The sequence below is a fragment of the Orcinus orca genome, chromosome 3 (genome assembly GCF_937001465.1).
Source record: "Orcinus orca chromosome 3, mOrcOrc1.1, whole genome shotgun sequence".
Classification (NCBI taxonomy): domain Eukaryota; kingdom Metazoa; phylum Chordata; class Mammalia; order Artiodactyla; family Delphinidae; genus Orcinus; species Orcinus orca.
This window is the reverse complement of record NC_064561.1, coordinates 97,772,085-97,786,317: the sequence shown is the minus strand read 5'-3', so window position 1 is coordinate 97,786,317 and position 14,233 is coordinate 97,772,085. Positions and strand designations below refer to the sequence as shown.

Below are 14,233 nucleotides of genomic sequence, written 5' to 3'. Positions count from 1 at the left end.
AGACAATTTAAAAATCAAATCTGACATAGGATTTTTAATATCTCACTCTCTGAGCCTTGCCTAGACGACACCCAAACCCGTTCGAAGTTTTATCCAAAACAGCTGCTATTATAAAAACTCGAAACAAAAAAAAAAGTACATCAATTCAATGCCTTTATTTTATGCAGTCAAAACAATCTTAAATGTAGAAATATCAGTGTATCAAGAACTTGGTTACAACCTATTAATCTGAGGACAAATCACTGTTAATAGCCTTGAGCTAAATAAAAACTGTTCAATGAATGAGGACAAATCACTTAATAGCCTTGAGTTAAATAAAAAGTGTTCAATGTATTTATTTTCCCTTTTAAAAAATGGAGGGGTAAAACAATAATTAGAACTATTGAGTATCTTCTGCTTTATCTAAACATGGCAATGACCACAAATCTTAGGTATATTAACTCCATTTTGAACAAAGCCATTCCTTGGAGATATGCAAGTGACTTCATTTTAATCAATAAAGATATCCTATTTCTAAATTTAATAATCTTCTAAGCATACTTCATTTTTAGGAATCACTGAAGTTCACACATAGTCACAGAAGATTCTCGAATTTCTTTATCTATGAGAATCATAAAACTAGAAACTCTAAGTGGGTGTCACCTCAAAGTCACTGTCTCAGATGCTTATTTACACCATCATGAGAATAAACATAAACCTACAAAGAACAAGCAAAACAGACGTGTCTTGATTTACTATTCTTAATAATATTCATAGTTCTTATAAAAGTTACACAATATTTTAATTAAATCCATTTTGCCAAGGATCTGAAAATGAAAAGATTTGCTTCTGTTTGATAATTAACTATAGAAAAGTATTGGTAAAATCGTTATTAAAAACAAAAGGATATTTGAATTAAGAGTGCTAACCATCCTTCCCTTCTTTTGGTTTATTTTCATACAAATATAGCTGGTCTACAGGCAAACAGTTTCATCTTCCTTTTAATAATTTTTCCATAGAGGTATATCGGTTAAGTAAGTCTACTTATGCTTTCAAAGACTTTCAAGTTCACTTAGAAGAGTGGGAATATTGTATTTATACACAAAGAGTGAGGAACAAGTAAGCAGGCAGAGTAATCTGAATTGAACTAGTTCCACCCTTTACTTGTGAATACAAGCATCACACAATTGTTTTGCAAAAGCAAATGATATATATGCTGTGAAAAAAACAGAAGTGTATTTATAGACTTTATATTACCAAGACTCTATAGAAACAAAGATTACTAAGGACACTAGAATCATGAAATTTTAGAGCAGACAGCTGTTTTCCTCCCAAGTCTCCAAGGAAGTGTAGGCTCCTAAAGTCACCCACAAGAAACCCTGCCAGTGGAAGCAGAAAAATTGTTAGTCATCTTCTGTGCTGAATGTAAGATGAACATTTGAGGTTCATTTGACCATATGGATTTCAATTGGAAAGTGTTAAAAATCTGTTTCTGAGGTGTAATTCTGGCATTGCCATAGAAAATATCTCTGGGGAGGGTTTGCAAATATATTGAGACATTTATGACAGGATCCTCCTTAAACTTTTTGGACCAAGGCAATATTTTCACTCCAGTAGATTTGTCTATAAAGAGCAAGACTTACATCAAAATCCCTGGCCTGTTACTTTTGATAGTGTTGTATTTTAATGACACTTAAACCTCAATGTAAAGATCTATTTTATTTGTCTGAGATTTGGGGTAAAGTCGCAAGAAATGAAGACTACCTGGTCTTAAGACAAATAACTTGCACTCATGCAAATACTAAGCCACTTGAGAAACTGTAGAACTATACAGAAAGTTCAGGGCAAATACAACCAAGAGCCCTTGATAAGAAACCAGAAGTAATCTCTCTCCCCACTGATTTATCTAGAACCCAGCTGCTCCAACTGTGATTCATGGGGCCAGCAGCATCAATACCACCTGGGAGCTCGCTAGAAATGCAGAATGTCAGACCCCGCCCCAGCTCTACTGAATTAAAATCTGTATTTCAACAAAATCCTCAGAGGACTTGTGTGCACATTAGAGTGTGAAAAGCAGTGATCTAGAAATCGCAAATTGACTGCTTCATGATGGCAGCGATGTTGTTTATATATTGTTTCCTGCAATATCTCCAGTACTAAGAACAATACCTGGCCCACAGTGGACACTCGATAAATATTAGCTGAATAAATCCATATGTGAACATTTCTTAGAGTATCTTCTACTTTGCACTGTGATTACGTGTATACAGTTCTTAAACATACACAAAACTGCAAGTTCTTTAAGGGTACAGATGCTGTCTTATGCATCTCCGAATCCACTGTGTGCTTCTCAGTGTCTGCAGGTATCACTCAATATTTTATCAATCATAACCTTTAGATATTCAATATAGGAATATATTACTTCCGTTAGATATTTATCTATAATGTTGCTTTAATGTGAAAACTTTGGAAAACTAAGTTTAAATCAACATATAATTTCTGAATTCGCCCATTTGGCTCTGGTTTTAAATACAGTAAGGAGAATTCACCCAAGAAATCGAATTAGTAATGGAAACCATTATATAGGGCCAAGTCCTGATTCTATGTGGTACCAGAGAACAAGAATGGCATGGATGATTAAAATCCAAAACTGATTCCAAACCTCAAGTTATTCAATAGCCTCCAAGTCTTTTCTTACCAAATCTCATACGAAAGCTGCTCTAAGTTTCAGAAACATCATTTTTTTAGTTTTCTTTTCTTTCTCAAATCCACCTACTGAACAGTGAAATGGCCAAAGCCAACAAAAGAGAAATACAGTGACAGGGAAATATACATAATAAACAAACTGAGTAACCAGTCCTCAAATAAACAGATACCAACACAGAACTCTAAAGCGAAGTAAAGAAATAATTTGTGAAAGAGATAATTATATAGTAAATAATCAAATACATTAATAGCATAGATGTACCAGTAACAGGACCATTCCAAAATGATACTCAAAATAATGAGATATTCAGAGTCATGATTATTGCTGACTCTCTTAGGCCATATTTTAAAGGACGGATACTAAATCAGGAATACTCTCCCCAATAAAGAATTGCTTTTTTTCTATTTAATTAACTGAATTCAATTGTCCTTTATACATTTTTTTTTTTTTTTTTTGCTTCAGGGAACCCAGAGTTTTAAGTTAAGCCATCAGATATGTCTGACCCCATATGTATATAATCATATGGAATATCCTGTATACATATACACACCCCACCATACACACACACACACTGTCATGTTGTTGTTTTCCCAAGAGTATAGTCGACAATAGTGATAGCAGAGTGTGTAATTAGTTTTCATTGTTCCCCTGACAGCTATAGTTCCATACAAGACCCTTTTCTTTTTAGGTGGTAACAGCTATGGAAAAAATAAACTAATAATAATAAACAGGCATTTAATTATGGGTCCTGCAACCATAGTGGGAACATTGCCAGAAAAGACTGGAACCTCTGGGACAGCAAAAACATATATTTCCAGGGGAGGGGAGAATTTTGTTCTTCAATTATAGTAATACTTAAAATATTGATGACAGGCATATGATAGAAAAAAATTTTAATTTTTTCCCAAGTCTCTATCGAGGATAAAGTAGGTATACAATGCTACATCAATACTAAAACCAAGAATACTATTATATCTGTACTAAAATATTAATAAGAATAAAGGCATTGCTTATTAATAAGCAAAATACATAAAGAATAGCTTTATGTTTTGATACTATCAGTGAAGAATACAAAGATTCAGTTTCAATTTTGGGTTTTGCCTTGCTTTATACAGACTTAAAAAATTAACACTTGTGATATCAAATATCTGGGTGCTATAGTCCCTGAGGCTTACTTCAATTTGTTTTATACAGTATTTAAAATAAGGCATCTCCCAAGTTGCTGTCATGGCAGACACCAGATCTGTCACTGAGGTCCTTTATCGCCTGATTAATTAGTAATTGGGAGACACATTTTGGCAGCTTTCATTTCCCTATTATTTTCTCTTGTTTGACCCAAAACCCTGTCAGGAGCACCACTATTTGAACTGTACCCTTCTTAGTGCTGGGTCACTAAATTTTAATAAATGGAGTCCCTGCCAGAAAACTACAGAAATAAGCATAAAAGTTTATTGCAGCAGTAATAGTAAACAAATATATGAAGAAAATACTGAATGCCACAGTATCTAAAACATTAATGGTCTGTCTGAACCCTGGGGTTATTGGCGAGATCGCAGAGCAGAGACTAAAAGAAAGGACCTTCAACAAAACCACTGCTTTCACTTGTCTTTTAAAAAGTACATATTAGCTAAATAAAGCAGATAAATACTTGGTGCAGCAGAGCCATACATCTGAGTTTCCTCCATTATCCCAACCCGATGAATAAATCTATTGGGAGGAAAAGATTGATAGCGACTACAGGGATACAGACCCCTTCTAGAAGTCACAAAAGCACTGTCTGAGCCAAACAAAGAAACGTTTTTCATAAAACGTAAGGTGAGGAACTTAAAATTGAAGCTAAAAAGAATGAGATTTCGGAGAGCTACAAATAGCTACAGAATCAGTTTCGGGTTCTCCATCTCAAGTGTCAGTCACTTCAAAAAGTGCTGCTACGATGGTGGCTCAGGACACTTGTGTGCCACAGCAGTGGCCATGCTGTGTGGGTCAGAGGTCACAGCTTCCACATTCCGACATCTGTCTGTATTTTCTTGCCCTGAAACAATAGACGGGAACTAGGCTCATTTGCTCCCACTTTGTTTAACCTAATTGTTAAACACAAGAGATAATTTCCCCATATTTAGAATTATTTTTCTTTTTCTCCCTAATCCCATTTGACTCCATACAATTAAATACCATTAAAAATAACTTAACCAAAAGGTTAAGCCCCCTATATATTATTAAAGTTAGGCAAATGTGACAAAGCCGTATATCCCGCCGGCACCTAAGTACCAGAAAACATCAAGTATCATGCCCACCACCATCAAAATCTAGATAACAATTAGCACTACAATTATCCAACCAAAATAAGCCACGACTGCATCAGACCACAAAACTGCATTTTTAATAGGAGAAAATACTTTCATTTACTTTTATAATATGTATTTTCATAGTAAGAGGCAAGAGCTAATTGTGAATTATAGTTTCCACATACATAAATCACTAATAAAACTAGAATGGCTATTCTGACACCTTAGAAACGGGAAGAAAAAACAAAAGTATTTGTTAGTTCATTTAAAACAAAAAGGTCATTTTGAACCCTTGGTTATTTTAGTCTTCTCCATCAGTCAAAGAAAAACAGATGATGGATAGCAGAGGAAAGCGTTTTGGTACAAAAACTGTCAACTCATACTTGGACTTTAATGAGAAGTCCATGAGATGTATATCCAATCTTAAAACATGTATTTTATTTATCTCCTTTACATTGTACTTGCAACCATCAAAAATCCTACTTCTAATGAACTGAAGCAATCTGTGACATAAGTAGTATTCAATTTGTGCCCAGTTTAATCAGACTGACTGAGTCAGGTTACTTTGAAATTAGTCTTAAGACGTTCTGTTTTTACTTCAGTACATGGGAATAATGTTCCCAGACATCGTCAAACAGACGCAGTGGCAATAAGTGTAGTATAAATTTTTGGTAAAGTTTACTAGACCACATGTTCCTCCAAATGTATCCAGAAATACAAAACATGGTGGAAAATATAACAGTCTCAATTAGTATACTCTCATAATTTTTAAAAACAAATATGAATTTACTTCCAAAATAATTTTCTATAAGAACCCACAAGAATGGTTTAGTAATGAGATTGTGAGAGCCTATATTCCAGGGACCAAAAAGGCTCTGGCTTCATATAACGCTTCTTAAAGCACCCCAAATGCTTCAATTTTGGAGGTAACTATATTTTTATCACTACCACTTACTAGAGAAAGATTCCTGCTAACGCTGTGCAATTTGGAAAAAAAAAAAAATCAACCAACAAACAAAAAGGACTGCTTAGTACAGTAAGAAAAAGGAAGTCAGGGTTTGGGGGTGGTGGTGATAATAGGGGCTACTAATATATCACTGAGAAATTAACAATAAATTATAAGCTTCAAGAGAAAACTACATTTGTAAACATGGTACAGCCCAATATTTAACATGAAACTATAATATGCCTAGGTTTAAAATATATAATTACTAAGTTAAAATACCCTCTTTTTTGTCAACTAAATACAAGAAGATAGCATTCTAGTGAGCTCACGAATAACTTAAGATAGAGCTTTAAATGTAGAGCACTGCCAAAATGATCCCAAAGTGGTTTAGTCCTTTTCTATCGTCCATATTCATTTCCGGACCATTTTCATGAAAGAAGTAAAATCGGTCTTAAAACAAGATGGCTGCTTCTAGGGGGAAAGAAAAGAAACGCTGATTTAACTGAAAGCCAAAAAACTAGCTTTTCTAAATCAAGAAACAAGAACTTTGGTATATTTTTTTCTAATCTCGAAGTATATATTCATGCACTTCCACATGGAAATTTACGGATTACTCTGTGCAGTTACTGAAAATTATTAATAGCAAAGCAATTTTTTTTTAAAGTTTTGATCTTTGTGTGCTAATAAGGTGATTGCCCAATGCATATACATAGAGATGTCACAAAACCAAAATTCCCAATTGTCCTTCGTATCAGAATCATGATCATCAGTCCCAAAAATCAGGTCACTTGATAAGCAGTAACAGGAATAATATTTATATCTTATATCTCTTACAGAACTCCATCATAAAATGTCCAGTGATAGATATCCTGTTACAAACAAATCAACTGTATTTGGCTTTTCAAAGGTAATACCCTAGGAACTTAGCTGTTAGACAACCTCTCCTGGAATTGCACTTTGATGACCTTCCCTGAAGCAAATGGCAGATTAACTCTGTGACATACACATAAAAACTAAAAACATTTTCCTCCATTTTGAAATAAGTTTTTAATAGATTTTTTTTTAAAAATCACTCAAAACTATTTTTATTTCTCACTTGAGGGGAAAATAAGACCCGACAGTAACATTTTCTTCAACCTGTCAACTGTCAATTGCATGAAGAATGTTTCTCAAGATGACAAAGGTTTATTTTTCCTTATTGAAAATGATAGAATTCTACCTGAATGAAAGCTGAGCTAACCATCACTGTAGTACACTACCGTCTCCCAGCAACCAGCTAACTCAAGGAGAAGTTTTCACTGTTTTAAAATAATGGTTTTATTGAAATCTATGGCTCACTGTTTGAATACTATATTCAAAAGCCTAAAAATAAAGAGTTTCCATCTACACAGATTTCAGATTAGAAAACAGTGTAGAGACTTCAGTAGTTCACAATAAACCCTTCAGAGTACAATAAGGAGTACAGATTATCAAGAATAGTAAAATAGAAGGAAAAATTTTTGTTTATGCTCAAAACTAGGCATAATAGTTGTGATATAGAAAAACCTGCATTACTACTTTTTACTTTTAAACTAAGTTCTTCTATGTCATTATGCTGCCTTGTTTGTAACAGACAATTTTGAAAACATGAATACAGGCAAAATCCAGAGGAAAAAGGTCTCCTGGTAGTGAGTAATATCCCATTCAGAAACACTGGAAGTTCAAATTAATCACAAGAAACTTTTCCACAAAACAGCTCAGGGTATAGGTTGAGAAGCAGACTAAAATATAAATCTAATAATATAAATCAGGCCCTTAAAAGAGACAATAATTTATTGATGTTTAGCTGTCTAAGACCACCATCATAAGACAAATTACTAAAAGTGAATATTAATATCTCATTTCTTACACTCCTCTTTGAGGTTTTATACCTGAATATGAAGGCATTATCTGTCACAAATGAGGAGAGGCAATTTTTTCTCAGTTTGGAAGACTAGTCCTGACTGAGCATCCTGGGTAAGTGGCCAGAACTTCCTCACTGTGCTTAGAGACATACAAGCTTCCTTTTCAACAAAGACATTCTAATCAGGGCTGCTGTTTTAACAGTTTGTACACTGTTTCTGAAAAGAAAATTGATTATATGGCATCAGTTAACATAGAGTGGTTCACTATCTAAGATAAAATATCATAGCTTTTTAAATCCTCATTACTGCTGGAAGTTATTCAAAACCAACACAAAAAATGAAGAGGGCTGAGGGGTATCTTTTTTCAAAAACTATTAATCAAATGATATATATTGGACAAAGAAAAAAAACTAAACAATAAACCAAATGTTACCCTCACATAAAATTCTGTTCTTGACATATTCTTATGTTTTGTTCATTTTCTATTTCAATGTTTTCTCTTCCTCAAAGGTACATTCTTTTGGCATATACTTCTAAGTTTGCAAAGGCCAGGACTCCTGAAGGACTAATTGTATTCATTAATTTTCTTGGCCCAGCATGAAGCTGGTAGCTTGCTTGGTTCATAGCAACAGGGGAGAAAAGGAGGCGCTCATCTTTATCTGTCCCATCCAACAGGAAATCAGGCCAGTGGACAGAATGCAATGAAATGCCTCTTCAGAGGCATCTTACAAGATTAAATGGCAAGAAATTCACAAGGCTAATTTGCCCCCAAATAACTAAGTGCTCCCTCCAAATCTGATCCTCAGTCTTCAAAGGTGGAAGCCTCTAGAGCTATTGATCATCAGCCAGAACACATATGGCAACAAGATATTCATTCAGTGAGCCAATGGCTTAGTTAATACCACTGAAATCAACGAACAGGGAGTAATGAACTACTGAAGGCTCTCTCCGATTCTTTTAATCATGAAGAGTATATTGACCTTGGTCTCACACGGAACAGCCAAGCGTGCCTCAAACAGCACTGATGTTCCAGTCACCTAAGAAAAAGACAGTTGACTTTCTGATAGCTTATTACGAATACATAACATAATGTATAAAATCAATGGAACATAACATCTCAATGGCTTATTTTGCTTTCAAACTTCTATGGAAAACTGGCCAAAAATAAGCAGCACACTTTTCTTCTACAAATTTCTAGATTAAACAAAGGGTAAGTAAGAGGGGGAAAATTCACTTCAGGTCTCCTACAAATGGATAAGGGTAAAAACACTTCAGGTTTCCTACAGTGGATATAAATTTTCATCACTTTGTTTTTAAAGCAGATGTTTATTTTTATTTTTAAAGCAGATGTTTATAAAATTCTGATATAAATATCAAAATAACAAAATTATCCCATTACATCTAATAAAATGATACATTACACTAAGGTTCAGAGTTAATAAAGTTAAAAGATTCTAAGTAATGTCTTTTACTTGAAGAACTTTTGTTTCTAACATATGAAGTATTATTTAAAACACTTAAAATTTCAAAAATAAAGTTATCAGGGTTGGTGATACAACTCATTCAAAACCAAGATCAACTTTCCATCTTTCCTCAAAACAAATTCCTAGATTTAGACCAAACTGATTTCATTTGTCAGTGGGAAAGGCAGAGTACTGGTATACTGGTATATATATATATATATAACACTGGAAGCTCAGATTTTTTTTAATGAAACAAGTGAATTTTGAAAGAGAAAAAATATGCAAGGGCTATATGATCAGGGAAAAATGTTACTACTCTCTACTTAGTCACATACATATCACCTATACTGCCTGAAAGATTTGGGAGTGTTGACCTAGAATTCACATCACTTTCACAACTCAAGATTACATGTTTGCAAAACTAAATGGTGTCAATTACCTGCTACTCTAACATGAAATGTTTAATTTACAAGTCCAAAGAAAACATATGGTTAGGCTGAAATTTAGAAAATCCCAGATGAATTATAGGGATATCGTTTCCCATAAGAGAATAACATTTTAAATTGGTGATTCTCAAACCTTAACAGAAGCAAAGTACTAAGTGAAGAAAATCGGTACTCTTAAAGTATGCTGGTTGTATTTGCCACTGTATTATTTTACTATTCCATCTATTAATGCCAACCAGTAGGAGACATGTTTAATTATCCCAGCATCATTTTGGCAAGTGGTCAAATGAATCCAAGAACTTTTCAACATACACAGCATTTGAAAGAATATTATCTTTGGAAGCACCAAACTGTTTATAGCATGTTTCAAATTAAGCGGCATACTCTTAATATTGAGTCACCTCTACCTTTATAAACGTAGCTACTAAGGGAGAATGTAAAGGAAGTTTTATTATTGAAAGTCTTTTTTAAAGTTACTTAAAAGCTTTTTCCATTATTAAAGAAATTAGACACAAATATTCTATCCATAGTTATAATCTCCTTGACTTGGATCTTCATTACTCAAACTTACTTAGTAACAGGCCGGTTCTGAATTGAGCATAACATTAAAAGGATCTTTCTATTACTCTCACGATTTAGGTGAAACTCATACAACTTTTCAAACGTTTAAAATATGAAATGTGCATTTACAAAAATGTTATCATATATTTTTATTCAGACTGTTAGGTCTCAGTTGCTATTTCAGAGATCTGTAGCAAGTCAATACATAAAATCAATGTGGTCCACTGCCCAATAAATACTGCCAATTAAAAAGTTATCAGCATTTAAAAATTAAACATCTATTTCCCAGAAGTGAATGCTTGGGAAGACAGATTCTAACAGAAAAACCATCTGACAGCAAATACATTTTATATTTTTTTCCTCTGTGAACTTAGATCTATGGACGCTTCTGTTATCAAAGCAGTCAGTAATGAAACCCAATGCAGCTGATAAACTCCTATGACTACACAAGTTACAAAATAAGAAATTTAAATCCTGTGATCAAGATGTAATACTTAATTTTAATTTTATCTAAACATAATTTCAAATGAAGTCCATTAGTATAAGCTAAAATATATTTACTTCATTTTGCCACAATATCCATTTATTATCAGCTTATCGTGTCCGCTGAACTCTTCTTCTAAGAGAAAAATCTTTAAAGTCTCTTTAAGTTGCAATTAAAGTTTTCTACTTTTTTCCACAAGACTGAAGTCTCCTGATAATATTATTAATTTAGCAAAATCTTAAAAGATAGGATTTATGTCAAACCAAAAAGCATGGTTAGCTTACTTTACAAAATGATGGCATAGATGAAAAGAAAATGTAAAACATTAAAAGTTTAAAATTTAGTAGACCCCTGCAAATTTTCTAAAATATTTTTTCACTATCTTTTGTGATAAACTTATTTCTAAATTACTTATTTTGCATTTGGCTCCTTTTAAATACATCCAAGCTGACTTTTCTTCATTCATCAGAAAAGCACCGTCTTATTCCACATTTCTAAGATAAATCTGCCTACCAGTATCTAGTTTTAAAATTATATTATTTTTTAAAGTAAGTTTTACTGTGATAACATATGAAGATAAACACAAATCCCTAAAAATACTAAAGTTAGAGCTGAATCTTTTTTTGGGGGGGTGGGTTGCATGATTCTTTCTTTTGAACATTATCAAATTGATAATGATCAGAGAAGTATTTCCACAAACTTCAAATTAAAACACTGACTTGAGAATACTCTTGGTATTTTAAAATTCTACAGGTTAACTTGGGGCAGGTTCAAACACACCATGGCATCCTGAGCAGAAGAGTTTTCCGCAGGCAGGGCAGATCTATTAAAAAACATGACCTGTGACAAAAATCAGTGTGCTAATCTCAAACCAAACAACAGTATCAAAAGCATAAAACAGAGATAACCTAAGATAAAATGTCCTCAAACTAACTCAGACTAGTTTGACAGGTTAAGAAGGAGGGGGTAAGAGTGGGGATGTTGCTGATTCTTTCTGTTTTAACCCAGGATGACTGGAACACCCAAGTACCCAAATAAATTAATACCATGAGAAAAAGATTACACTGTGAAGTTTGGAGTGGGAAACAAAAGACAAGCAAGAGTAAAATGTCCCAAATTCAACTAACCAATTTCACTGTTGTTTTATTTGATAAGGCACTAAAGTTTAAAATATAAATTCCTCTGTTTCGAATATGCTGTCTAATAAAGCCCAAAGGGGAATAAAACCAACCAACATAATGAGACTTGCTTTTAACGCCATCACAACTGGAAAGCTTGCTCTATTTGTCTTGTCAGCTTTAATAAAAGGCATCTCCTCTGGCAGGATGGCTTCTCTTTCTCTTTTCCTAATAGCGGTAAGTGGCATGTCAAAGAAGAAATAGCTTCCCATCCCACACCCACCTTCAGGAGACTTTTTAAACCAAACTTTGAAGGATGTCTCCACTTGGCCCAAGCGATTCAATCAGGACTTGGGCTACCTGGGTGTGACTATCTTTCCTGAGGTAGCGGGGTGGGGGTGGGGGGGACTCTATCCCCGTTCGGCAACCGGTGTACGGCTCGTAGGGAAATCTGCTCATCTTCAACTGAGAGAACATTACTTCAAGCGGGGGAATCCCTCCTATGCCAGCATAACAAAGGAAGGCGGGAGGCCGGCGGAGAGGGCCACCGGGAGGTAGGAAAAACTAGAGGCGCCCACCAGCCCCCTCTCCCCAAGCGCGCTGGGTGCGCAGCAACCAAACTCTTCCCTTGGCCTCCGCGTTTCTTCTCCCAACTTCCACGCCAGCCCAGGGAAAAACCTGGGATTTTAGGTATAATCGATGCTATTTCCCTTCTCCTCGGCGGGCACCGAGACCAGCCCACAGCTGGAAGCTGGAAGCTGGAAGCTGGCCTCGGTCCCAGAAAGGCAGAGCAATATGGGCCCAGCGGGGCCGACTGCTGCCGGGGAGAAAGTAGGGCTTGGACCTGCTCTGGATCGGGAGGGGTCCGCCCGGCACTCTGGACAACCCCACCCCTACCCCTCTTCCAGGGTCCGTGAACAAGCCAGGGTCCAGCAGGAGCGCTAGGGCGGCCCCGGGCGCCCGTCTCTAGGTTCCCGCGTACTCGGCTGGCTTCGGAAGCGCCCGAAAAACGTTTCCAGGTAACCGCGCGTTTTCCTCCGGCTGCACACTGCCAGGCTTCGGACGAAGGGCTCCCACCTCCCGGTTCGGCCAACTCCAGCAGCTAGCTCCGCAAGCATGACGTAACCCGGCATTAGATCAAACTTTCTGGCACCTTGAGCCCACCGGGAGGTGGAGGAGGTGGGAGAAGCCTCTCTACTGCCAAGAGAGCCGGGACCAGACTGACTTAGTGGTCGGATGATTTCCTCGTAGTTAAGGAGGAAAATATAAACCTAAAGCTTCCGCTTCCCAGCCCCCCACACTTCCCCCAGCCAGTGCGCTTTCTGAGCGCACTGGGGAAAAGGGAAGGAAAAAATTTAAAAAGAAAACAAACAAACAAAAAAACACTTTGGGGATGTTTAGCGGGTTCCCTCCACAGTCCCTGCGCAGCCACGCTCCAAGAGGGAGCTCCTGGCGGCTTGCACCCGGGGCTCCCCGTGCCCAAGCCCCGCGCCTGGCTCGGGATGCTGGCCAGCCTGCCCGGGTGGGAAGCGAAGTCTCCACTCCCGGGCTCCCGCCTTTTCCGAGTCTCCCCGGGCTTCGCAGAAGCATCGGGTCTGGGCAGCCCCGGGGACGCCCAGGGGCGCTCAGGCTCCCTGCCGCACCTCAACAATGAGAGGCACGAAGTGAGCGTTTCCCGCGGGCGCCTCGAAAGCCATCCGCGCCCGAGCGACGCAGACTCTGAGAGTGCGCGCCGCTGTCGGCCGATGCGCGCGGATCTCCGGCGCCGCCGCTCCTTCCGCAGGGCCCCGAGGCCCGGGTAGCCCCGGCTCTCCGCCCCCCATTGCCTTACCTGGGGTTGCTGCTGTTCCAGTAGACGGCGTAGCGGTCGGCGACGGCCTTGGAGCCAGGGTCCTGGCTGAACACACACGTCCAGAGCACAAGAAACATCAGCGTCAACATCTCCACGTGCAACATCACGCCTGGCCAGCGGCGGAGCCGCCGACGCGCCACTCCGGGGAGAGATCAGGGATCCGGAGGGAGGGAGGGAGGGAGGAAGAAGGGGCGAGAGAGAGCGGGAGCCAAATAAATATGAATAAATAAAAATGAAGAGGGGCGAGAAAAGAAAGAGGCGCACACCAAGCTGAGGAGGGGGAGGAGAGACAGAAATAAAGGTGGAGGAGTGGGGGGAATAAAGGCAAACTCGCACCCCCACTGGAGGGCTCAGGAGAAAAAAAGGAATCACAAGATGGAGAGAAGCGTGCGTGTGTGTGTGTGGTGGCGGCGGCGAGGGCGGGGGAAGGGGTGCCAAGCTGTGTCTCGGGCGGCGGCGGCAGGCCGGTCACCCCGGGAGAAGGAGGTGCGCGCCGGGCCGGGCGGCGG

General features: G+C 37.8%; 1 protein-coding gene across 2 annotated transcripts in view; it reads right to left on the bottom strand.

Annotated features, from left to right (window-relative positions):
• The window catches only part of EFNA5 (ephrin A5), a 276,838-nt gene extending 263,000 nt beyond the window's left edge, over nt 1-13,838 (bottom strand). For both annotated transcript variants that reach the window (XM_004267436.3, XM_033423737.2), the window contains exon 1: nt 13,704-13,838. In XM_004267436.3, coding sequence (XP_004267484.1) covers nt 13,704-13,828 — 125 coding nt within the window. In that variant the 5' untranslated portion in view covers nt 13,829-13,838. The remainder of the gene's footprint in view (nt 1-13,703) is intronic.
• Between the last annotated feature and the right edge of the window lie 395 nt (nt 13,839-14,233).